This window comes from Otolemur garnettii, unplaced genomic scaffold (genome assembly GCF_000181295.1).
Source record: "Otolemur garnettii isolate 467f Iridium unplaced genomic scaffold, OtoGar3 scaffold00086, whole genome shotgun sequence".
Classification (NCBI taxonomy): domain Eukaryota; kingdom Metazoa; phylum Chordata; class Mammalia; order Primates; family Galagidae; genus Otolemur; species Otolemur garnettii.
Window position 1 is genome coordinate 5,021,172 of NW_003852481.1, and position 26,947 is coordinate 5,048,118.

At 45.9% G+C, this 26,947-nt stretch overlaps 1 protein-coding gene across 4 annotated transcripts in view; it reads left to right on the plus strand.

The window, feature by feature from the left end:
• NCAM1 (neural cell adhesion molecule 1) overlaps positions 1–26,947 on the plus strand; it is a 308,717-nt gene that overhangs the window by 235,801 nt on the left and 45,969 nt on the right. For 3 of the 4 annotated variants that reach the window (XM_003794752.2, XM_012808164.2, XM_023516051.1), the window contains exons 2-8: positions 6,419–6,493; positions 8,210–8,428; positions 9,378–9,521; positions 9,898–10,035; positions 11,385–11,502; positions 11,919–12,088; positions 17,386–17,528. In XM_003794752.2, the coding sequence (XP_003794800.1) occupies positions 6,419–6,493; positions 8,210–8,428; positions 9,378–9,521; positions 9,898–10,035; positions 11,385–11,502; positions 11,919–12,088; positions 17,386–17,528 (1,007 nt within the window). Of the gene's footprint in view, positions 1–6,418; positions 6,494–8,209; positions 8,429–9,377; positions 9,522–9,897; positions 10,036–11,384; positions 11,503–11,918; positions 12,089–17,385; positions 17,529–23,614; positions 23,645–26,947 lie in introns of all 4 variants that reach the window. The other variant, XM_003794751.2, reaches the window with a different exon arrangement.

The following is a 26,947-nucleotide window of genomic DNA, read 5'->3' on the forward strand; positions in this document are numbered from 1 at the left end:
TCCAGGTAACTTCAGTTGCTGCTGTGAACCAGCTTTAAGTACTGAGGATGCTTCCAGTGGCAATGAGAGTGTGGTCTGTGATTATGATGCCGCATACAGAACCAAGGGCCAAAATCTTTAAGAGCATGTGTTGCACAGTCCCTTCAAGATGGCATCTAACTTTGGGGCTGACATTTGAGAGTTGAACAGTCCACCACACTTTCTCCTGGCGTCCATTTGCTGTCCATAGTAACTTCAGCCAGAATTGGATTCACTTGTCAAGTATGGGAGAGACCAGACCCTCTCTCATCCCTAGTAATTTTTGGGGTTTTCTCTCCCCAAATGAGATAAGTTTACTTACATCTGGCTGTTCCCTACAATAATATCAGTCTGTCAAGTTGCATTATTTTAACAAACGCAAATATTTACACAGGTTCTCAGTGGATATACTGTACATACGCATAGGTAAAAAATACAGATACACTTTAATAGATTCTGGACAAGTTGGGTTCAGTAATATACAAAGGTTCCTGGTATGTCATCCTTTTTTTTTTTTTTTTTTTTTTGCAGTTTTTGGCCTGGGCTGGGTTTGAACCCACCACCTCTGGTATATGGGGCTGGGTGCCCTACTCCTTGAGCCACCAGCACTGCCCTATGTCATCTTTATTATAAGCATCACTGGGGACTTTGTTTGTCTTTTTTTGGGGGGGAGGGTTATCTGTGTGTGTGCATAAGTTCAGAGTGCTATCATATGTACTATCATTTAAAAAAAAACAATACAACAGCACAGCCTGACCTATGTTTGGTACTTTGTAATGTACATTACCTTCCTAAGTTATTTCAATATCCCCATGAGATGAATAAGGTCCTTCTGCTCATTCACAGATGAGGAGTGAAGGCTGAGAATTCAGTTGCAAACTATCACAGCTGGATTTGGACCTGGTTCTCCCTGACTCCAGATCCTGAGTTCTGAACCATAGCCCTCTCCTAACTATTTAATTCTTGGGGCAGTCCAGCCGCATGAATTTGGTGTTAATGTCATCCTCGTTTTCCAGACGAGAAAACTGAGGCCCAGGTGAAATGACTTGCCGAGGGCTCCATCAATTATTGGGTTTGGGCTCCGATTTTATTTGGGCTTTCCTTTCCGCTGACCAGCCAATGAAATAAATGAATTTAGAGAGTAGAATTGGCCCACCTGACCACAAATTGAATCATTTGGAAAGGTTACTTTATTTTAAACTGTAAATGAAAAAGATTGCCACCCCCCAAATAGGAACCAAAATAATTTGTTTGAGAAGGGTTGTTACTAAAGGTTAAGAATAATAATATATAACAGGCATTAAGTGCATCGTACATGCTTTATGCCCATTAACTCATGTAATCTTTTCAAAGTCCTGGCAGGATGGTTCTGTTTTTCCCTACTTACAGAAGAGGCACTGAGAGGTTAAATAACTTGCCTAAGTTCACAAATCTAAGTGGTAGAGCCGAGATGCAAACTCGGGAAGCAGTGCAGAGCCCTTGGCCTAACCACTCTGCAGTGGGGCCACGGTAGTTTCCATTTTATTTTCATTGCGTTTGGCAGACATAGCAGAAAAGAGGCCCTCAAGTTCTTTGCTAATAATGGCAGAAAACTGTCACAGGCAAAGTGGGGAAGCCTGGGTTCTTCTGCTCCTAGTCAGGACATGTGGGTTTCCCACAGGTGTGGTCACATGAAAGATTTTAGCATTCAGTTACACTCTGGGGGGAAAAAAAGAACTGTCCGTTCCAGTGGTTATGTGTAACAATATTTAAGGTTCATGTCTAGAACAGCCAACAAAATAAATAGATAGCTATAACTTGATGCCTTTTCCAAAAGTCCTGAGCCATTATTAGTTTCTAGAACATTCCCTCAGCTCATGCATGGTCACTGACCAGACTAACCCTCTGTGGTCCCTCATCTCTTAAATTAGTGATGGGGCATCTTCCTCAGGAAGCCTACATTGGCCCTGAACCTCTTCCACGTCTGCAATCTGTCTTCCTCAGCAGCCAGGGTCTCTACAACCTCTTCACAAGAGAGTATTTTCAATTAGCCAGGGAGACACCTTGCTTCGCTCTCCGTTCTCAGCTCCCACCTCCTCCAGCACATTAGAATCTGCAAGGAAAACCTATCAAATTAAACTGCTTCCAGAAGTTGCTGATTCTAGTGAAATCCGGGAACTCCTTGCTGAAATCAGAACAACTCTTTCCTGTCGGGTTGCCTTAGCACGATTCCCACCTCTCCTGATAAGTACCTGAGCATCTTTTACGAACTGAAATTTTAATTCACTTTTTTTCAGCAACGAAGACTTTATAGCCTATCTCTGCTATGGCTTGGGAGTTACAAAACTTCTATCTGCACCTGATGCCCTTTGCTAATAGAATTGGCATTCCTTTCAGAACATAGTATCCACTGGGAAAAAAAAAGACGTTTAAACAGAAAACACACTTTTAAAATACATCAGTCTCCCACAGGGTTATTTTACCTAAGTGAGGCAGGGAGATGGTGTATCTTTCAGTTCTCAAAAGACACAACTTTCTTTCTGTTTACGAGGGATAGACTCAGAGGAGAGAAATGGCTGGGGGTTCAGACTCCTTTGAACCCCGGTTTGATCTTGTCCCTCCGTTACTATTACCATCCCTTATGACTGTAAGCTTCCCTTTTCCAGCTGTAAATTGGAGGTTCTAAAGCTATGATTATCTGTGAGCCAAGAGGCCAGCTAAAGTTATCAGAAGGGTTGGCAGCAACATAAGATTAGATTTTTGTACAAAGGCTCCGTTCTTTTTGGCTCATGATTTGGAAGGAAAGGATACGGTAACTAATAGGTTATAGTAAACCTATTTGGAAGCTGACAAAAAGTTAGCAGTTTGGGGAGTACAGCAGGAAGAGCTAAGCCTTAGCATTAGATGAATTTTAATGTTGGCTTTACTGCTGATTGGCTGAGGGGCCCTGGGTAAGTTATTTCATTTCTCTGAGCCTTGTTGTTTTTTTTTTTTTTTCTCTTTTTCTTTTGTAAAATAGAGACAATAAAATTTGCCTTTTTATCTCAGAAGGGTTGTGCGCGATAAAGGCAATAATGAATGTGCTTTGTAAACTGAAAAATGTGAACCGGCTGCAAAAGAGGTCTTGAGGGATTCGTACTTATTGGAGGCCTTGGAAAGTACTGGGTGGAGGGCCTCTCAGCCCTGCCCCAGGGTCCTGCCCAGGTCCAGACACCTAGGTTTATAAGTGTGTGTCTATGGCTATAGCTAAGATGACGCAGTGTTTATGGAGAGCAGGAGATAAGAAACTTTACTGGGAGAAATGTTTTTACGCCTTTCTTTAAAGGGGTGAAGTTAGGCCTGGTTAGGAAATTTCACGCATACCTGCAGCTGGAGACAGGTGAAAGTGGAGGTGGGAATTTTTACTGGAAACAGAGAGAGTAGAAATAAGGAAGGAAGAAAGGGCAGCAGGAAGTAGAAGCAAAGAGCTGTGAGTTAGGACCAAGATTTCCACTTCACTGTCATTAAAACTCCTAGTTCAGGTTTAGCAGTTGGGGAAGAATCGGCCATCGTGCTTTTGCCGTGGGAGGTCCCTCAGCATTGATTTCCAGGGAGTCCGGGTCCCTCCAGCCCAGCTTGGTCTTTAGTGTCTTGAAGGAGGAATCACTATCTTTTCCATGTGTACAAAAGGCCAGGAATCTAAAGTGTATCTCGTCTTAAAAAACAACCCTCTGTGAAGATAAATGTTGGGGAGATCCCCATTAAACTGAGAATTCCTTTGAAATTCTCATTTCTCTTTTCTCCCCATGGCCTAGAGATAAGTCCTGCCATAGTTGGGTAAGAAACTCCTCAACCTCCCTGTGTTCTCCTGCCCACTGAGAGTCATGTTCTGTTTGAAAAGAGCTCAACCAATGAAGGCTGTTGTTTCACTGGGGACCAGAATATCCTTCTCAAAGCAGTGAGGGCCGTGTGAGAGTAACAGGATCCACATGTTCATAACACTCAGCATATGGGCCAGTGAACTTTTGAGGAGGCGTCTGCCTCTCATTCTCTAAACAACATTCCAGTAAACTCCAGAAAGGACTGTGGCTTGGTTGACAATGACATAGGCACGCTCTGGGTGTCATAGATCCATCATCTCTATAGAATATGAGCCAGAGGTGGCAGCAGGATGGGTCCTGGCTGGCCTTCTGGTGGGTGGCACTGGCCTATGGCCATCTTCATAAGGCCCCTGTGCTCCCCAAAACACTACAGCACTTATCAGCTCTGGGCTTTCTCTGTTCTGTTAAAGGAAGGTGAAGCCATGAATTGTTACTCAGGGCCCAGGCAATGTGTTCTTCTGAAAGGGAATAGTTTACCCTTTTGGTGTATCCAACCTGCAGCCGGATGCTGATTTTGTGAGGACACTTTTTGCTTCTCTGTGGTATTGGATAGCATCAAAAAATGTATGGTTTGGGGGGGGGGGTTAGTGTTTGTCTATTTAATTTGATGTGTAGCCCAAGACAACTCTTACTCTTCCAATGTTCAGCAGAGGAAAAAAAAGTGTTGGACTGGCGGCACCTGTGGCTCAAAGGAGTAGGGCGCCATCCCAATATGCCAGACGTGACAGGTTCAAACCCAGCCCCTGCCAAAAACTACCAAAAAAAAAAAAAGTGTTGGACACCCCTGTTTCCACAGAGTCAGCAGCACACAGTGGAACAGAGCCCTCCCTGTGAGCCAGGAGGCTGGGCTCTGGGGCTGTCCAGGCCTAACTAGAAGTGACCTTTTCCACATCTGGCAAGAGGGGAGTCAGGACATGGTGGAATCTGAACCCCCACCCCACCTCCCAGCTCTCATAGTGTAGAACTAAGTGGCACCTGAACTTGGTGTGAGGGAGACTGAGGAGAGAAATCAGGCGCAGGGGTCACACACAAGCCAGGGGACACGGCTGCTGTGACCCTCCCCAGCGTCACATTCCAGCATAGCTCTGGTGCCATGGGCCAAAGTCAGGAAACCTCCCATCACTGCGGTCCCAGGAGGGAGAAACTGGCTGCCTCTAGATCATGCATTTCTTCCAAACCAGCCCTGAGAAGTCCTTGTCCCCCACTCTCGACCACCTAATTCTCAGAAAGGGGAGCTCAGCGTCCTCGCCTGCCTCTGCCCCAGGTCCCATTTCTCCCGGAGCCCCTGCTCCTCCTGTCCCCACATCAGCCCTTCCTCTCTGCAGCTTCTGCTGGCTTTCTCCATCACCGACCTTGTGTGCTGGTGGAATGGTTAGGAAGGCTGCAATCTCGGTCGCTGGGTGCCCCCATGCACCCCCTTCCCAGCCCCAAGCAGGCCCTTTGATCATTCAGTCCACTGCACACAACTGTAGTCTCTTCATCAAATGAGCACAGAGCGAGACCCACAGCAGCTCTGCCTGCAAGTCAGTCTCCATGGCAACCAGCATTCCCTTCACTGTACTGTGAAAAGAAAATGGCTGTTGGAAGGGTGGGCTCGCCGAACCGCTGTTCTCGGGCCTGTCGTGTTCAGCCCCCTCCTTCATATTGGCTTTAAGAAGCTCCATGCGTTGAACCAAGTGTCTGTTGGCCCTTAGAGTTGGAATTTACTGTACTTAAGAGGAAGAGAGGCAGAAGGAAGTTGAATTCGAATGAATAAAGCATTTTTCCCACCTTTAAACTGTATTTTCATGAGGAATGGTTATCTGCTTGGAGCTGATAAAAGAGGAACAGATGAGAGCGAGAATCTGTGAGATCTGGCATAGTGTATTTTGTCTTATCAGTGCAGTAGAATGACAGTGTATAGATATTCAAATAAAAATTCAGGAAAAGTAGCCAAAAGCTAGAGGGAATTCTGCAGGGCACAGACTATAGGATTTCAGAAGCGTGTCTGACCAGTGGGGGGTGATGCGATCTGATGTTGTCTCCTGCTATGGAGATGGTGATGTGCGTCGGCCCTCCAGGCGTGAGGGAAGGTCAACATTTGCTCTCACCATCCCTGCCTCAAAACCAGTGTGAATCTCCATAGAGATGAAGCATGGCGGCTTCAGGAATTGGTACGAGACAAGCTTGGTTCTGGAGAGGCAGGCTTCCTGCTCTTGACCCAGCCATGGGAACATTTCACATTGTCATCCAAAAAGAACTGGTTGGGCTGCCATTCTGAGAATCTAGAGCGTGCTGTTTGGAGCAGGCACAGAAGCCTTCTCAAAGGGTCAGGCACGGGGCAAACATCACTCTGAATCTCCCCTGGGACTGGTGCCCTCTGTTAGGGGCTGGCAGTCCCATAGAGGGAGGAATGGTTTGGGCCATGTCCCCCCCCCACTGCTGGTGACAAGTTCTCAAAACTCAAACAACCTCCTTCCTTCACTCTTTCTTAACACAAGTCAAGGGATCCTTGAATGAGTTTGGGGTTTCATTCTCCAAAACTTGAATGTTGGGCCTGACCTGGACTTTGCCTTTTCCAGTTTCTCTGCAGGTGGACATCGTTCCCAGCCAAGGAGAAATCAGCGTTGGAGAATCCAAATTCTTCCTATGCCAAGGCAAGTACCCTGAGCACCACTGCATTTTAGAACTTGCTTCAGAACTTCGTCAGACAGAGCTGAAGCCAGTGGGCCCGTGTGCTGGGCTGATCGTGCCCCACCTAAGACCCTGAGCATTGCTCTGCTATGGGGTTCATAGTGTGACCCCTCCAGAACCAGGAGACCTCCCAGCACACTTCCTCCCCCTCACAAAGGCTGCCCTGACATAGTCAACTGTCTTCTCGACCTTAGCTTAACAGTGGAGGGGGCTTGGTATTCCCTTAGGAAAATCAGCACAACTCCCAGGATATTGAATCATCCCAGATGTCCTGCTCTACATACATCCACAGTTCTATAAATGACAACACAGATCACCACTGGCTCAGAAATCATGCTTCAGTGGGTCCATCTAAAGCTTACTTTTTAGAATCATCTAGAGCTGGAAATTGTGAGGTCTAAAAACTTGGCCTGAGAGTAAATTGAACACTGGTTTGCTGTGTGTTGTGAGGACATACATCCTGAGCTTTCCATATCTGCTGTGAATACCAACACTCTGTCCCATGCATGGTCCCCACCAGAGAGTTCTAGAATATGTCAAATCTGGTATCCTTGTTTCCTGTTTAAAAAAGATGTCCTCTTTCCACAGCTCAGGTAATTATCAGGAAATTTCGGGCAGAGGACAGGGTTTCAAATTAAGCCTCAGATTCTCTATGTATGACATGACTGAGATTCAGAACATGGAAGAACCAGGAAAGAGCTCAGCTAGGTGTAAACTGTGACATTTAGCAAGCAGCGTTTGGCGAGGAGGGGCCTTTAAATGCTGTCGTGATTTGCATCAGATGAGGCGGCTTGTGGCCGCCGGATGTGTTCACTCCAGCTTTGCCTTCATTGCAGCAATTTCAATGATCTGGAGATGCGGCGTGGAGCCCACAGCACATCTTGCAAATAGCGATATTTATTGAAAACATGATGGGGCCTGAAAGGAAGACTGCTTCATTTCCATACTAAGCATCTGTGCAGGGCTGGGTGGCGCAGGCCGGGAAGGGCGCCGTGCAAAGAGCAGGGTGCGGCCATGTCCACCAGGTCTACCAGCCCTTTACCCTAGTCCAGCTCAGCGTCTGGAGAAGTTCTGCACCCGCAGACTGCTCCTCGTGGACACCTGGGGACAGGAGGCATGGCTGAGCCTAGCTACTTTCTTTATAGCATTTAAGGAGATGAATTTGTCTGTCTAAGGCCCGGGTCCTGCAGTAACAGTCATGCCAGTTTGTGCCCGCAGACACCAGAATAAAGGTGGCTGGAATCTGATGTTTGCCGTATCTTATCTTTGCTCAGAAGACCATAGTCTAAGCCTTTGAAAACAAGATGCCCAGTCAGATCACACCAGCCGGGTTCTTGAGTACAGATTCAGAACTATATCACACCCCTTTTTTCCCTGTTTTGTGAGGCATGTAAGATCCAGCAGACACTCGGTCCCCAACAAATATCTCTTCTCTTTCCTCACTAAGGATAGAACTATGATTTAAAAAATAATACCAGCATGAGTGGTTGTTGGGTTATTTCCGAGTACTGCAAGAGGTGTTCCATGCGTCCATCGTTCTAACGCCAATGATCATCCCTCCCTGATGGTCAAGCCTTGATTGATTTGCTGCTCACTAACTCTTACTGAGTCCTTCACCCTGGAAGGGACTGAGTTCTCTTTCAACTTCAGTAGTTTAAAAATCATCTCTTCCTCCCTAGTGGCGGGAGATGCCAAAGATAAAGACATCTCCTGGTTCTCCCCCAATGGGGAAAAGCTCACCCCGAACCAGCAGCGCATCTCCGTGGTGTGGAACGACGACTCTTCCTCCACCCTCACCATCTACAACGCCAACATCGACGACGCCGGCATTTACAAGTGCGTGGTCACCGGCGAGGACGGCAGCGAGTCCGAGGCCACCGTCAACGTGAAGATCTTCCGTAAGAGCCTCTTGCTTCCCCTTCTGTGTCCTGTGACCTCCCTGTCGAGGAGACACGTGGGTGGTAGAAAGGCTGAGGGGGCAGCAGAGGGCCAGCTGGGGGGCTCACAGGTCCCCTTCTCTCTCCCTAAGTCTTTTCTGATCTAGCTCAGAGCTCCAGTACATGCTGACATGGTGCTTGGCCAACTCAGAGCTCACCACCTCAGGTTCACACTGGTCACAGGTACCCTCCACAGGCCACCCAGAAGTTTGTTATAGCTTCTCTCTCTTCCCTGACTGTTGACTGAGCTCCCTTTCCCTCTGCCCGGCCTAAAGGCTCAGTGGGGGCAGGGAGGTCATTATCTGAGCACCCTGTGCCACTCAGAGCAGGGAGTTCCATTGCCACTGAAACCCCATCTGCAGGTGGCATCTGATTACCTTCTTATCATGCATCTGTCCCCTTGGTCAGAGTAATAGTGGGTGACAGCTAATGGAACAGTATTGATTGCCGCTGTATTGCTGCTAAATGTGCTTGTCTTCTGATCTCTTCTTCAGCATTCTGTCCCCTGTAGGGAAGTGGGGTGGGGGTAAGCGTCCAAGTGGGAGACAAGCAAAGGACTGATGACTCCTAGAACCAATTCATTCTTCCTGGGCATTGTGTCGTTGGCATTGTCCCTCGGGTCAGGGACACCTTGGTGAAGACAATCTTTTCATTCTCTAGACCTTTTTTTGCATAAAGTGTAATAAACTTAGCTCTCAGTGAGTAGCTGTGACTGCCCAGCATTGCTAACAGAGTCCCCTGCTTACTCCAGCTGCTCCGCCCGGGATCCGTGGCCAAGCGCCCCTCTCGTACAACCATATATAAGCATTGGCACTTGCCGGGACTCCAATCTAGGCAGCCTCGCTCTAGTGGGAAGGGATGTTTATGGGAGGACCCGATGTTTTCCCTCACTCTTCTGCTCCTTTTCCAGAGAAGCTCATGTTCAAGAATGCGCCGACCCCACAGGAGTTCAGGGAGGGGGAAGATGCTGTGATCGTGTGTGACGTGGTCAGCTCCCTCCCACCAACGATCATCTGGAAACACAAAGGCCGAGATGTCATCCTGAAAAAAGACGGTGAGACCTGAATCTCCTGGCAGCTGCCTGTTCCCCTGAGCCACCCACTTCCCTAGTTGTACCACCTCTCCCAGCCCCAGAGACATCCCAGCTGGGACTCAGCATCACCGGTACCAGAACCCACATGCAGTTTCCAACTCCTGAGCTATGTTGGGATATCCCGACATTGATTTTCTCTTTGAAGCAAAAGACAAATTTCCAATAGACTTTTGTTCTTTACCCAATTTCGGAGCCAGGGACACATTTTCTTATTTCAGCTTAAAACTTTTCCGCATGAGATGAACTTAGGGATAAGAAAACAGCCTGGGCTGGCGGCCTGCAGGTACCAGAGTCCTCTGACTGATCCTTGGGTGGACCTGTCTCTTATCTCTTCTAGTCCGATTCATAGTCCTGTCCAACAACTACCTGCAGATCCGGAGCATCAAGAAAACAGACGAGGGCACTTATCGCTGTGAGGGCAGAATCCTGGCGCGGGGGGAGATCAACTTCAAGGACATTCAGGTCATTGTGAATGGTGAGAACATCCATAACCTTCCCCAAATCATTCTGTTTAATTTCTCTCTGGTCTAGAAAATAAATCCTGTCCTGACTCATTCATCAGTCTTAGCTGAGTCCCCTTGCCACCATAATCTGTGTGGGTTTGGGGGAGGGGAAGGTTAAAAAATACACTTTCCTTTTGGCCCTCCACTGAACTGTGGGGGTTTTCGTGCAGTGGTTGGATGTCCTTCATTGTCTTGCAACACTAGAAACTTTGCTCGTGCTTACTGAGAAATTCTTTTCATTTTTTGAGACAGTTTGTCACCCTTGATAGAGTGCTGTGGTGTCTTAGCTCACAGCAACCTCAGACTCTTGATTTAAGCAATCCTCTTGCCTCAGCCTCCCAAGTAGCTGGGACTACAGGCACCCGCCACAATGCCCGGCTAGTTTGTTGTTGTTGGCAGTTGTCATTGTTGTTTAGCCCAACCCGGCCAGTTTCAAACTCACCAGCCCCAGTGCGTGTGGCCAAAGCCCTACCCACTGAGCTATGAGCGCCAAGCTCATACTGAAAAATGCTCATTCCAACTCATTGTCCTTGATGTGACCATAATCGTGAAGTTAGTCCCCTGGTTCAGTGTTCAAATAAAGTATTACAATCAATTCAGGTTTCAGGATAGGCAGAATCATGGTCCATAGGCTTATTAATCTTCATTTGTAGTGTCAAATAAACACACCCATGGCATCGATCTGACATTTATAAGATGTTTACAGGAAATTACAATGTCAGTACTAAGAAAATAAGTAAATCATGGTTGAATTGTTTTGACTATTGACATTTTTTTTTTTTGTTTTGCCAAAATCTTCCCCTCTCATTCCTTTGCTAAAAAACAGTTTGTACACAAGGTTGTTTATGACAATCCCAGAGAAATATCATTCTCTTTGGGGAGATGGCGCATTTCAAATTGGCATTAACCATTTAACCACCAAGAGCAGTAGTTTCCAACTTTCTCCAGCATCAAGAGCCCCTCTTTAAAGTCGAGTTCCGTTGACCCTTGTAGTTATTACATTTAATACACATTGACTGAAAAATGTACATTGAAAAAAATAACTCCTGTAGATCAAATACTGTTTTAACATGAGTAAAATACATTTTTATAGCTGCTTAACTCCTGAAAGACAAAAAGTCGTGTTTGGGAGAACTGCCTGTTCGCTTTACAGTAGTTAGTTAATTACACACGTGAACTGAGATTATTTATAGTAACTTGAAGCTGCCCAGGACCCTTGACTTGCAGACTGAGACCCCCTGACGCTGAAGGTGTCTCTTCTCCAGGCTCCTGGGTTCTTCCAAGTTTTCACAACCACCCCTGACCCCCTTCTCTCCTTCAGTGCCGCCCACCGTGCAGGCCAGGCAGAACATCGTGAATGCCACCGCCAACCTTGGCCAGTCCGTCACCCTGGTGTGTGATGCTGAAGGCTTCCCAGAGCCCACCATGAGCTGGACAAAGTAAGAAACTGGCTCATGCCTTTTCTCATGGACCAGAAAAGAGGGCATCCTAGGGTCTGCTTCATGTGACATTTGAGTGGAATGGGTGTAGACATCTTGGGCGTGTCACCTCCAGGTGAAGAATGGCTTCCGTCTCGTGCATTCGATCACTCCTTCACTTTCAGTCTTGAAGAGGCAGAACCAGAGGGTGTGCCCTTGGGGTAGGGAGGGCTCTTTGAAACTTCCTGCTGTGTAGTTCACACACCTCAGACAAGAGTATGAAGACTGAGTAGAGAAATCAAAGGTACATCTGGAAACAACTCTGCGTCTTAACTTTCTGCGACAGCAAGCTGTCTGCATTCTATAGAAAGTGAATAAAACACACATCTTGGCTCTGTGGTCAATGCCATGCTCCTTTGCATTCGTCTCCCCTGCAGGGATGGAGACCAGATAGAGGCTGAGGAAGACGACGAGAAGTACATCTTCAGCGACGACAGCTCTGAGCTGACCATCAGGAAGGTGGACAAGAACGATGAGGCCGAGTATGTCTGCATTGCAGAGAACAAGGCCGGCGAGCAGGATGCATCCATCCACCTCAAAGTCTTTGGTAAGGGCCGAGGTCACTCTCTGCCACAATTTCTCTTAGCCACACACTCAACCCACTGGGAAGAGCCTGTTCACTCCACCCTGGGATGGATCCCAAATGCAACCATCCCTTGTCAGCCCCACCTAAGTCCTGGTCCAAGCCACTGTCGTCCTCACCTGCACAGTGGGACGGTCTCCCAAGTGGCCTTCTTGCCTTCCCCATTGGTCCTCTTCATTCCCTTCTACTCACAGTAGCCACGGTGGCCTAAGGGCCACTCATCTATTTATGGTCCCCCAGCAGCTTCCCACTGTAGCCAGAATAAAATCCAGAGTCCCTACCGTGGCCTACAAGACCGAATCTGAGCAGGATCCTGCCTTACTCTCCAGCCTGGCCTCTCCCTCACTGGGCTCCACATTCAAACTCTCCAGCCACACAAGCCTTCTTTCCATCCCTCAGACACACTGAGCTTGTTCTCTGTCTCAGGGACGTTGAATAGGTCTTCTACTTGGAGCATCATTCCTGAGGTTCCCTCCAAGCTGCTATCTTCATGCATCCTACAGATCTCAACTCAAATTCACCTTCTCAAGGATTCCTTCTCCCACAGCCCTGGCTAGTGCAGACCCTGATCACTGGTGCGTGCAGCTCCCAGGCAGTTAAAATGTGCATCTGGGAACCAGTGTTGCGCCCTGTTTGTTTAGCCTGATCAGGAGAACTGTTTGTCCACGTGGACCTTTGAAAATCAATGTTTGTATGCAAATGACTTGCTATTTATTCCATAATGACACCTAGGTTTACAAACAGGTTATCAGTTTGGTTCAAATTACTGTGTACTTGACAGCGAATGCTAAGCTTCTTGAAAAATATTCTTGAGCGTCTTTTCTCTCATTCGAACTGATTTCCCCCCAATCCCTGTGATTTTATTAAGTTTTTCCATATTCTAGAAAAACACAGATGTGTTTGTTAATGTAGTCCTTCACTTAATGAATATTAGCCCCCATTGTGGCTGGACAGAGGGCCTCCAGGGATGAGTAGGATATGGTCCCCTGGCCCTGAGAAGCACAAAGAGAGAGAGAAGCACGTAAGCGTATATTAGATAAGTTAGAATAGTATAAACCCACAACATTTGGGCAACCCCTATAGACCCAGCCATTGCAGTTCATGAAGATGAAAAGCATGGAACCTGTTCTCATCAGTAGGTTCACAGGCTAATGTAAATGGTCACTGCCGGAATCTGAAATGATAATCAATTATAATGAATTCATAACAGCAGTCTGCATAGGGTTTTACAGGAAAGATTGGTCCTGCATGACCTAAGTTAAAGACAGCATCATACCTGTGTCTGTATCACGAGTCAGCCTTACCCAGCTGAACACAGGGGGTTGGGCAGGGGCTGGGCATTTCAGGCAGCCCATCCTGAGGCTGGAGAAGCCCATGTTTTAGCACGAGAGCTGTTTGTGGACAGGGGCTGTGTCTGTTTTACTCACAGACATGTCCCTAGAGCCTAGTACAGTGCCTGGCGTGTAAAAGGCACTAGTGTGTGAATAAAGGACAGAACGGCCACTACTGGCTCCGTGTGAATGAAGCCTGGCTGTGGGGCAGGGAGCTGAGCCTGGAAACATGTCATCATTTGTCTTGAGGAAATTCCGTTAGACCTGAACCCCGTAAAGTAATGATGATAACCCCCACACACTGAGCCCTACTTGGCTGTGAAGCACTTTCCGTAATTTAACTCTTTTAATCCCCATCATACCCCTGTAAGGTAGATTTAATTATGATCCTCGTCTTCCAAAGGACCACCCTCAGCACAGAAAAGTGAGATGCTCCCCCAGAGGAGCCAGGTTTCCAACCGAGGCAGTTGGCTTGTAAGTCCCGAAGTTCACAGTGGTGGCTGCTATCCCACAAAACCCAAGAGAACACATACTGTCTCTGGGTCACATGGGGAAGGACCGGCGACTCTAGAATTAGCGCCCTCTGCCTCTACCACCACGCAGCTGGCGTCTCTCTGTAGGAGCACACTCAGCGCTGAGCTGGCTGGATGGGAACAGATCTCAGCAACCCTTCCTGGGAAAAGGACGCACGGGGTGGGCAGTGAGGGCAGGGCCAGGTGGGGCCGAGGGCTAATGAAGAAAGTGGACCAGGTCAAGGGAAGGAGGTGATGAGGCCTGAAAGTAGGATGGGGGAACTGGCAAGACAGGGTTTGTCATCCCACCCCTCACCTTGGACATATGAACACCCCCCTGTGTCACTGGGGCAGGAATGGGGGAGTCTCTCCAGCAATAGCAGGATCTCCAGCAAGAAAGAGAAGAGGAAAGAATCCTATGGCTTAATAAGAACGAGCTCAACACTCCTATAGCTTCAAGAAAGGACGGCAGTCAGTAGGTAAGGGACATTTCTAAATTAGGGACTGTCACCATTGTGCCTAAATGACATCATTTTTTCCTAAGAGAAAGATACGTTCTAATATGCATTGCCCTAGTTATTAGCTAGACACTCTTTTACTAAGTAGCTTCGTCCTACCTGTCTTTAAGTTCTAAAGTGAATTTCCATTGCTCCTGCCCCAGTGGGCCCTTCTAAAGAAGGAGTTTTGTCTCCCCAGATTCTTATTATCTCAGGTTAATGCTCTTGAGGTCTCCTGCTGCCCCAGGCTAGTTCACCAGCAGACAGAAGCCTTGCTTAGCTGATACCTTGTGACTAAAGCAAACCTTGTGGGCTCCAGCAAAGAGCAAACAGGAGCCTGAAGGAAGGTCCACCTGCTCGCGCCCAGGGATACTGTCCACACTCTTTGTTCAGGAAAGCAGGCAGGGCTCTCCCTGGGCTGGGGTTGCAGGATCCTGGATGGGAGGAGTAGGAACAGGTGAGGCTGGCTCTGAGAGTCAGGCCTGCTGAACACTCACAGGGCAGCGGCACTCACCCTAGGGGCCCTGGGGGTACGGGGGAAAGGTGCGTGGAATGGTGATCCGAAAGCCAAGGGCCCACAGCAGAGCTTCATTAAGGTGGCACAAAGGGTCCAGAAGGTGTGACCTGGCCAGATTCCTCTAAATGCTGAAGGCAGAGGGAGGGAATCTTTTATAAGTAGGGTGATCCAGCATCTGTCCATATTTGCCCCATAATGCCCCTTGTCCTGGTATAATTACTTAGGGCACTCCCTTCACTCTCAAGAGTGTCCCAATTTAGACAAGAAATTCCACGCATTGCTGGCCTTTTTCTAAGGCAGTGTTGTAAACCTTCAGAGTTAGTTCTGACAACAGCCCTGCTTCTGGGGTCAGAGAGGATAAAGTAATCATGACAAGCCAGCCTTCCTTCTAGCAGCCTTCCATGGACGGGGCAAAATTAGCCATAGTTAATACTGTTTTTACAAAGAAAATAGTTTGCCTTGTTCTAAGAACTTGTACAGTGCACCCTTTGTAAGCATCTGAGAAATGGAGCCACCAAGACCCAATGTTAATAGACATTAACTGACCCCTGTCTGTCTTCTGTTAACCTTTGGCCACCAGGACAAAGTGCTGGAGGTCAGGAGAAGGTCCCCAAGACACTGTCTCAATCGCAGAGCCTGACCAGGTTCTGAGAGGCCCGAAATTCAGACTCCCTAGGACCATCTCCAGACTCTAAACAACCGTTCAGTGTAGTAAAATAAATTCAGCAGTTTGGCTGAACTTTTTTGTGTTTTACCTTTTTTTACGCTGTGATTTTGACAGTATAGAAATTTGGCTTTTATTTTACTTTAGTTTATTGACCTTTTTGGTTTTCATGTTTATTTTACTTTTATGTTACCCTCTTGAAACATCCTATTCAATCGTACTGAGCACTTCATTCCTTTTCAATGAAAGTTATCAAGATAGACTCAAAATCCTCCTCTAGGAAAACCTCAGCCCTGCAGACGTAATCCACTCAAATTGATGACCATTTGACCACACTGAGTTAAGACGTGCCTAGGTACCATCCATCAGAAAAGGATTTGCTAAGTTGGCTGTTGGTACAGATTAGCTTTAGAATATTTGAACTAGATGGGCAATTTCATATAGAAGCAGGCATTTCCTACCAAAAAAAAGTATAGCTCTACCATTGTTTTCCAATTATTAAACCAACAGCAAAGACTTGGAGTACAGACACAGGCCGGAGTTTATTTGCCTCGTTGGGGTTACTGTATGAGTCTGAATATAGAGCAAATATAGTTTTTTAAAAGCTCTCTATAATTCTGGTTTCTCTACTTGTTTGTTTATCCCGGCCTTTTTTTTTTTTTTCTATTAGTGAAATAAGTTACGTTTGTGCAATGTTATCTTTTTTTTCTTCTATGGAAAGCTCAGCAATTTCAGAGTATAATTGTTTTAAATTGGGAAAATTCAATTTTCTCTAATGTTTTAACATTTAACTCAGCTCTGGAGTGCTTGTGTTTTCCTGCATTACCCAGAACATTTGGCAAATGAACTCATCTTGAGTCATCTCCTTCCTCTCCTCAGCCCAGCCCGGCCCCCGCCCACTTCCTTGCCTGCTCTCTTCACTGAGTTAATGGTAACCCCATCCTTGTGGTCACTGAGCGTCGGAGGCATTTGGACTCCTTCTTAGTTTTTCTGTTGACTCTCTCCATCTCTATGCCCCCTCTGCTCGTTGCCACGCCCTCCAAACCCTTCTTTAACGTCTCTCTCAAAGTTGCCCTTGTGCCCTTTACTTTCCATTCCCTGCTAAACAACCTTGCTCAGGACTCAGTGTTACTTCACACCCAGCTCATTGCCCGGGCTTCCAAACTGGTCTTCCCACCTCAACGTTGTCTCCATTCTAAATCATCTTCAGATTTTCCTAGATTAACTTCCTTGAAATACAACTGACGTCATTCCCCTAATGAAACCCTGGATCTACCAGCCAGTAGGTAAAATTCTAGCAATCCAGCCTGGGCTCCCTCTGCCCCACACCGTGCTGCTCAGCCCTCTCTGCGCACGTTCTTGCCTCTTTGCTTTTACTCAAGCAGTTTTCTGCACTTGGAAAGACTCTGTTCCTACCCCTAATTCTATCTGCTGGAAGTCTCATGGTGCAGCCTGAGAGCTGTCTCCTCTTAAAGGCGCCAACCAGGGGAGTGTCTTCCCTCTGCGTCTCTCCCCAGTACTATTTCCCTTAGCACTCACACACGCCAGGATCTGTTTTTAAATTATTCTTCTGGTTTCTAAGCTTATACACGCCTCCTCCTTGGAGGTTCTGCTCTGGATCTCCCAAAACATCTAGACGAGGGCCTTTTATTTAGCAAACAGATAAAACCTCAGTCGAATGGTTACCCATCGTCCTCTAAACCCAAAAAGTAAACTCATAGAAGTGTTTTGTCTTTTCAGCAAAACCCAAAATCACATATGTAGAGAACCAGACTGCCATGGAATTGGAAGAGCAGGTTACTCTCACCTGTGAAGCCTCGGGGGACCCCATTCCCTCCATCACCTGGAGAACCTCCACCCGGAACATCAGCAGCGAGGAAAAGGTATAATGTTGCCCAAGAGTTTCAGGGCCGTAGAGCACGCACTTGGAGCGGGTTGAGTCTGCGCATGCCTAGTTCGCTTCAGTGAGCTAGAGGCTGGGATATGGTCAGCAGAGACCATCCCTGGGGCCTGTGGCCTTCCCCTGACACCTCCAGCCTGCAGGACCTGGCCTGCTCAGCCTCCTCTTCCAAATGGGCCCAATTCCTTGTGGAGATGGGCAGGGGTATGATGTTAGTGGGCATGCTTGTTAGATGTTCTGGGGAGGAGGTGACAAGTGATTTTTTAAGCCCAGGGTTATGGAGCTGTGAGGACCAAGGAGGAGCCAAGATCCTGGTGCACCAGATGGCATTCTTATCCTCTCAGCAGCACCTAAGGAAATGTCTCCCAGAAATAATCAGGATCAAAACGAGCCTCTGAATTCTTGTCCTTGCGTTTTGTGTACTCATGCTCTAGACGCACTTATGCACAGAAGCTTGGTCGCCTTTGTGTCTGCCTGTATTCTTGGTCACATTCGGATGTCATTTTGTTCTAAAGGCAAAAATAATTAGCAGTTTCGAAATGATGATTCTACCTAGGTAATACAGTATATAATCCCTGAAGGTTTGAGAACATCGTACCAACCTTCCTGACAAATTAAAATGACTTTAAAGCCTTACAGCACATGGATTTATAGGCCACCGGAAACCTATCTTTATTATTGATAATGTATAAAAATTAAAGTGACCACACATCATGCAACCCTTGGCTATTGACTGGGCCAAAAGCAGGAGGAAAAAGCTTGTGTTTAAAGCAAATTAAACCTTCTTATGGCTTTTCTCCAATTCTCATCTCACATATCTTACAGTAATGGGCTTCATCTTGGCTGGCCAAAGTTTTGCCACCTATTCAGGAGTAATGACCTTACCCTTAAAGAACATTTATAATGGATTGCTTATTGACCAAGATGTCAGAAATGATGGATTTTCACTCTTCTGCCTGACTGCAGGAAATCCTTAGAGAGGATAAACTCAAATAAAGCCAAAAATGAATAGTGTGAAATACTAGAGCTAAATTTGGGGTTTGCATTTGATGGGACTGATTTTTGTCCCACTAATAGAAAACAAAACTAAATCAAAAAGAACAGAAGTTGCTATTTCAAACAACCCATTACCTTTTTTTCTTTGTTTGCAAGTTTTACCTCTGGAGTTGAATGCAACTTAACAAAAACTCAACTGAAGAACTGCTAAGTATTTTTGAAACTCACACATGCTGTTTGATACCGGGAAGAGCAACTAGGTTAAGAAACGTGATTTACTTGGATACTTTCTTTATCGACATTGGAGTTAAACCTTCAGCCAAGATTTCAGCTCGTATCATGTGTGTTGTGTGGGCTGAGTGTACATTTCAGGGCTTGTACTACCGGGCCACTGCTTGGCAGATCTTTCTACATCGGCTTAAAAGTACATTTGTCCAGGGTGACCCAGTGTGTGTCTTTGACCTGCAGTGAAGGACAGAAATAATATCTATCTCAGATGAATGATGCTTTTAAATTCTATTATCTTTTCTAGAAATAGCTCAACAGCCAAGCCAGACCAGAAGCGTTATTAAGATTTGTGCCTACTGAGGTTCTTGAACAGGCTGGCACTTCTGGTTTGTATGTATGATTTCATTTTTATAGAATGAAGATAAATAGCCAGGAACTAATACACACTTATACCCACTAAATACCGAAACTGAAGGTGTCCAGCAGAGACTGTCTGGAGCCCAGTAGGGAGAGCTTTGAATAAAACACAGTCATCAGTATATATCATCTGTCTTAGACACTTATTTAAGCCCCGCCACATGGAATATAATTTAGTTGTTTTTACTATGAACCTTCGAATCTACATGAAGTGATATGATTGGAACGTGAGTGATTCAGTGTCAGAACAAGTCCTCTAAATCGGACGGTGATCTGAAACCAGATTAATGGGTTTGCCTAAATGAAATTGTATAAGACAATTTCCCATTTCTATTAATTGTATATTAACATGGAAAGGCATGACGTCCATCTTATACCGTGGATGGCTAATAATCAAGAAAGCAAACTTGAGCTATTTATGAGCAGGTCAGAGTCCAACTTTGGCAGCCGCTTCCCATGTTCTCCTCCATACAAAGTTGCACCATTTATAATGAAGTGTCCATAGTACTAGCATCACTGAATTATAGGAGTGGACGGAAATAATTTTCTTTTTCAGATCAGGATGATATGCTAAAGTGAGCGATAGACAAGGTAAAGAAGCCTCCCAAGAGTGAGACGCCTAAAATGCCCAAATCATAGAAGGTTGGAAGGCACCTTCCGAGGTTATCCAGCCTCGCCTGGCACCTTTCCTGGCACCCCTGCCAGGCGGTCACTCAGCCCCTGTGTGAAGGGTGATAACCTCAGTCCTCTGCAGACAACACTGATGGCCAACACTGATGGACAGAAAGATCAGCTTCAGTGACTGCCCTTCTCTCAGTCCGCCCCACCTCTGCCACGCAGTTCTTTGTATAAGAGCCATTCAAGCAGCTTTTCAATTTTCCCTCAATCTGCTCCTCTTCCCAGCTATTTCCACTGTTTCTCCTATGTCACGGCGTCCACATCTTTCACCCTTCTAGTTAGTTACCCTGTACTAGAACCCTTTAGTTCACTCGTGCTCTTCTAGGTCTTGGCGTCTCCAGTGTGACTAACACAGGCTGCCCTGCAGAAGGGTTATCGCATCCTTGATCAGGAGACCGCCGTGCAGTTAACGGTGCATTAGCTCCTCAGCCGTTTCCTCGTTCTCTTGCCTCCTATTGAGCGTGTGGTCAACTAAAACGCTCAGGTCTCTTCTACATGAACTGCGTTTAAGCCACATATCCCCTGCCCTGTTCTTACACAATTGATCGCTTAATCAATACTGCAGAATTTTATATTTATTTCTGTTAAAAAGAAATTGTATTTTGTTTGTTCCAGCCCAGTGTTTCTCAACAGGGTCACTAGGGCAATCTGGGAAGACGCTTCCTTCCCCAGGACTGTCCTATGCATTGCGAGATCTTTAGCATCACTCGCTGGTCCACTCCCTTTTAAATGCCAGGAGTCACCTCTGAGCATTACTGAGAATGCCACTTGTACAGGCGATCCTTGGCTTGAGAATGACTGAGCCCACCTTTCCAGCCAGTCAAGACTGCCTTTTATCAGAGCTCTCGTGAGAAGTCTGTAGGTTCAGGGCCTGTCAACCCAGATGGGCCCCCTGCTTTATATATGCATAGTAATAGTAATGAGATGGAAGCAATCCATGGTGATCCCAGCTCTGAGCACATTGCCAAGAGCAGGCAATTGAATAGCCTTCCTAATGCAACTGTCATCCAACTTTCGAATTCCTTGTTGCTTCCAATCTCGTATGAACACCTAATTGAAATATTTTTGCTCCCTGAAAAAGATATTGACTGGGACAAAGTCAAGTATAGAGCCTTAGACTGTCAGGGTGGCTCCCCTCGGGCTCAGTGGCTCTGCAAGTGAGCCCCTGAGGCCACAGTGCCATGGTGCTCTCTCATGATTTCTAAGCTTTCACAGAAGGTCCAACGATTCCTTGATTAAAGTTAGTTACAACATAATCTAATTAAAGCAGTTTTATCTTTTGCTTCACTGCTGAGTTTAGTATTACCCTTCTTAAGAGAAGAGGGGGCAAAGAGGCTTTCAACCAAGACGCATGATTGGTGACCTAGTAATAGAATTTCAGTGTTCTTGTTCATTAAAAAAGAAGTGGGGGAGATAGAGCAAAAACCAATATACTGAGCGTGAACACCACACTGTCCCTTTGCTTGTGTCTCTGGATGGCGTCTCCTTGCTTATTTGAGAATGATCCTTATCAATCCGTTAGGCTTCAGCTAGTAGAGTTGGCTTAGGTCAACAACTGAAATAGTTAGGCTAAGTCTAATTTTTTGAGTCAGGGAGATCATCAAGGAGATAAGTTGTCCAAAAGTTGAGCCATCGCTTAGTGGTCACTCTTACGTCGACCAAAAAATTGGCCATCGTAATAGGTCAGTTTGATCATCAGCGTGAAAGTCATTGTGATCCTACGAAAGACAGTGCATCTGAGTTTCTTTTATTGCTCATGCTGCCCAGATTCCTGTTAAATATTGCCAGGTGTCTGGGGAGTGGGTGCTAAATTCCAGGCACTATTTACATTCTAAGTGAGTTGCAGGGAGGATGATTTGCATACTCTATCCCTGGCAGAAAACATCTACCATGTGCTTATTGGAACATCATGCCTTTGAAATAACTAGCAAAGAAAGGCCTATGAAGCCTTTATGATTAAGGAAAGGCACAGGGGGGTGAAGGGCGGAGATCAGAAGAGACAGAAAAAATGAAAAAGCACTTTGTGAACCTCGAATGTTGGGCTGACAGAATATCTTACAACTAAGAAGACCTTTTTGAAATTCCGGATTCTTTGGAAGCTGCTGCTTTCTTTGCCCCCAGAAAGAATTCTTCATTAAATACAAACCCAGTGCCTGCTTTTAAAACGCTGGAACAGGTGACTGTACGGAGCAATCAGAGTCTGGTTTATCCGTGACGCGGGCACCTGTAAAACAGAGAATCCTTCGGATAATTATAGAGATACTAAAGTTTATATACATATTCCTGCAGGCTTGTATATAAGACGATAGAACACGTGCCCATTAAAACAAGCTACAACGAACAATTTTTTGCGCATTACTAATCATACCCGAGTGTATCTCATAAGTGTGTATATTTGCGTATCAGGTGGGCCACACCCTCACCAAATGAGTAGAGCAAGATATTGCCTATCATTCCACCAGGCATAAAGGTAGGAAGGCTTCAGGGAACATTAAGTTACTATCAGCTACTTATTCTAAAAGCCATAGAACCATAGGGATTTGGGAGAGAGATACAAGAAGCATCAGATGTGAAAAACGATCCACCGTCTGTGATACGGTCCCTAAAAGACAAAGCTCTTAATTCGTGCAGCCCTGGCATGTGACAGACAAGCTTCTAAGTGATGTGGAACTGGCGACCACCTTTGACATGCTGGCCCACTGTTACTTTAGTCTCTGCACGTCCCTCTGTTCCCACATTCCCCTTCATCCTACCATCATGTGACATAACCCGGTATTTCCATCCTCATTTCCCACAAAAGCTCGTTGCATTTGCTGGACTCTCACTAAGTGTTTGTGCCCTCATTTGCGTTCCCTGAATTGCATTGCTGTGTTTCTGGCCATTTTTTAATTCCTTTTCCATCTGAACAGCAGGGACAATTAGGCAGTCATGCCACCTAATAAAAAGAACATGCAGCGATGATGTCTTTGACTCCTGGTATGAAAAACGGCAAGCAGAGTAAATGCCCACGTGCTAGAGAAATTAAAAAAAAAAAAAAAAGTACATGTGGGTGGAAAAATGCCCCAATCCTCAAAGTCCCTCTTGTGTGCCGTGTCTGATGGAGATCGTGCCTGCTGGGGCACTCATGCCATCTGGGCGTTCTCTGCCTTTAAGGAGTGACCGCCACCTCTTGCATTTGGTATCCTCAAAGCTTCCTGAGCCACAGTTTCAAGGACTGCATACTTCCCCTTCCTAGTGTACCTCTCTGCTCCTTGCTTTGTTCCTGATTTTTAACAGAATGCATGCAAAAAGTTACAGAATGCATGAGCACAAAGTGGCCTTAGTCTAGCTACGATAAGCTGTCTAATGAAACCCAGAGGAGGAAACCTGCTCTCTAAATATCGCTAGATGGTGTGGCTAGAACTAAGAGTGTCGCCAAATACTACAAGAACATTTCAAGTGTGTGGAGGCCCTTTCTCTGGAGCAGTCTGATGGGTCTGCTGGCATCCCTATGTATGTCCCCCAAGAGGAGGAAAGCCTCTACCTTCTGAATGAGACATTTCAATGTGCATAAGGGGGAGAAAAGATGAACCTAAGCTAGATCTTAAATTGGGTAATAAATACACCATTGAAAGTGGGCCTTGGCCAAAGTGCTGAATGAAGAAGAAACTGCATGTGCAGGGAATGCAGTATGATACGTCAGTTCTCTGAAGCAACATGTTGTAAAATTTTACTGCTTTCTTGTTGTGTTTTATATCTTGTTCTCTCCAGGCTTCGTGGACTCGACCAGAGAAGCAAGAGGTATAGCTTACCTGACCACTAGCCAGTCTTTAGATTGTAAAGCATTAAAGTTTAACTCAGTGTCATAACCAGACGTGCTAAACTAATTAGTCATTTAGTTAGATTAAAGAATAGGTCGATAGCGGTAGTAGACATTACTTAGCAATAGTGTCATTCTGAGCAAGCAAGCTGTGTTGGGAGTGGATGAACAAATCCTTATTATTTCCTAAAACCGGATCTTACTCTCTTGCTGGTGCTGGTAAAATCGCATCCAGGTAATTATACTGATAGAAATCAATTGCCCCAATTCCCAGGCCAGGAGTGAGATACTTTTGACTCTTGGTGGTTGATGTGGCTTTGGCCCATAAAGTCACAGAGTTAGTGATCGAAACACCCCCTCATCCCCTTCCTTTCCAGCTCAACTCATCTTGTTGCTCACTTACAATGATTGGTCTTGGAAAATTATCACATCACATTTCATCTCAAAAGCAATGCAAATGACATCTCTCCTTTGGTTGTCCCAAACTGCTAAACGTATCTACGTGACTTTTATAGAGCATGAAATGTACTCAACTAGAATGATTTGGTACAAATGTTTTTATGTTTTTTAAAGTCAGTGGCATGTCGCTTTTGAAATTTCTCTACTCGCTTCAGTTTGGCTGACGTGGGACTTAGTTTGAAAACTGAAGTATATTAATCTTTAAATCTCAACTATATCCCAAGACCACACTTAAGATCATGCCTATCGTTTCTTACCTGATCTGTGTGACTAAGTGACATATTGTGAACTAAAAAGCAAAATATTTTAGATGAGATTCAAGGACCTAATCATTACAGATTTTTTTAAAAGTAGCTTTTGTCTCTTTGCTATCTTAATAATAAATGCAGAATGTGGTGACCCTGTAGCGTCTGTATCTTAATTTGGTAAATCTATCCCTGAGTCTTTGAGGAATGATAATTATTCAGAACATACAATTCATGTGTTCAGGTCATGACTATGAATATTTAATGCCGTTAAATATTTAAAAGTTGACTGCCTATCCCCAGGCACTGGTAGAAGTTTCTGCAGGGAGTGCACTGCCATTGTCAGCTCTGGTTCATTATAATCTCCCTTTGCACACCACTCTCCAAGTCTAAGGAACTGCAGTTAAGGGCACATCGTCCATGAAATGCTTCCCTCCAGTGGAACAAGAATCACTTAGAGCTGTCACAGGTTGGGTATTTTATTGCCCAAAAGTCATGGTGGCATTGGGATTGGGAAAGCCCAAGGAAAGGGTTAGTTATTGGCCACTCTTCAGCTGCTGCGGATCCCCTTCTGCCAGGCCTTGAACGTGTTCCTTTTGTCATTCTGATTTAGAGGAGGAGCTGAGATTTATCAGGGAGCACTAAGATGATATTAAGAAAATTATTATTATAAGTGCAAGTAATAGGTTTACTTGGAGGAAAGCAGACACCTCACTCCCTTTTCCAGAAGTGTCCTTATCTGGAGTGTGGCACTTTGGTCACAATTGACTTTCAAGTGAAGGCTGCCCCTGGGGGCTCAGGAGTTGCATTCTCTCCTGTTTGTCTCATTTAGAACTGAAGACCTCAAGTCCAGATAAGTGCAAAGGAAGGCTCAAGTTAGGGCCAGTTTGATTCTGTAAGTTCAAAAAGCCTTAGCATTTTTACTTAGAAAAAGGGAGAGAAAAATGTTTTGATGTCAAGAAGAATTATAATTTCCCTTCATACTTTTTTGAATAAAAAAAGAAAGGTCTTCTTGCCATCCTGATCTTTCCACACTTGCCCAGAGCTCATTTGCTACCTCTGCCGCCATAACCTGGAGGGTCAGCGTGACTTTTGGCCTGGATGGCTTGTCGGTGGCACCCTCTGACTTTGTCCTGGGGCCACCAGAGGAGAATATTTCAGGGGGAGGTGGTCTAATCACACAAAGTCTCTGTGTTTCCTCAAAGGGAAAACTGGACATCTGGCCAAGATGCCCATCATCAGTCGTGAGCCCCTGCAGAATAAGAATTCCCTGTAGAAGGCTGCCTGGTGGGCTGCGGACACCATTAAATGGGAGAAATTTCCACATAGAGAAAGTTTAGAAAAGAGAACAGATAGAAAAAAAGAAAAGAAAACGTATGGCTGTCCATGCAGCCATTTTCTCAGCTTCTCTTCAACCATTTTCTAGAATATTCTGAGTAGAGACTGCTCCTCCCTATTGTTAAAGTCTTACTTTTACCTCATGATTTTCTTCACCTCTTTTTTTGCTTTCTTTGTCTCTTTGTGGAAGCGTCCTCTTAACTTCCTAAAGATAATGGTCAGGTTCCCAGGTTTGTGGTGACAGCCCCAGTCCAAGTTCTGTCTGTGTCACAAAGAAGCATACAGTTCAGTCGCTGGTTGGCAGCACTGAGGTAACTAGAAAGGCCGGGGATGGACCTTGAGTTCCCTCTGCCTTTAGGGTTAGAGTTAGGCTTAAAACCCTAGCTGTGTTTTAAATAGGAGCGCCAAGCATGTCAGGCCAGGCCTGTAGAGATAAATGCAGGGATGGCTCTCGATGCCACTAGTGTAGACGACAGGTAAGGATTTTTCTGTGGTGCATGAGATGAGCCACTGGGCTGTGTGAGTAAAACACTGCCAGCCCACGAGCAAAGAGGTCCCACGATCCACCCGACCACCCGGGTGTCTCCAGGCTTTCTAGTGGAAGGCTACACCCCTGTCTATTGTCATCTCCCATTAGTGTGGGACGCAGCTTCTCAACCAGCCAGGCTCCCAGATTGCTGCGTCCCATGGCAGCATCAGAGCACTCGTCTCAGGGAGGAGTGGCACTCACAGCGGCAGGCAGGGGGACTTTGCTTAGAGCTTCTGTCTTCTTGCCAGCCACTGCCTTCCAGCATCCACTCATGAAGTGCGATGGGGACTTAAGTAACTGGGGCACACTAAACCTGTGAGTGCTGGGGAAGGGACTTCTTACTGTAGGTCTGAGGCTGCTGCCAAGGCCAAGTGTGCCTTGCTTTTGAGCTTCCCAGACTGGCTGCTATAGCACATGGCATTTCTGAGTTCACACTTCCAAACCAGCACACCAAAGGAATCTGAAGCCAAGAGTTCCTTCATTTTTTAAAGACCTAGCTGATAGGTGGCAGATGGCAGGTGCAGCATACCCTCCTCTCCATTTCTATAGAACATCATATACTGGAGATCAGAGGGTGGTGGCCCAGCCCACAGGAAACAGGAGCCCTCCTTCAGATTACCAGCTTTCTTGAGGATCTGAACTTGGACCACATGTCTGGACTCTATCTGGGCTACCAGCCACTTTACTTAGCATGTTAGGGCAAAAGATGGGAG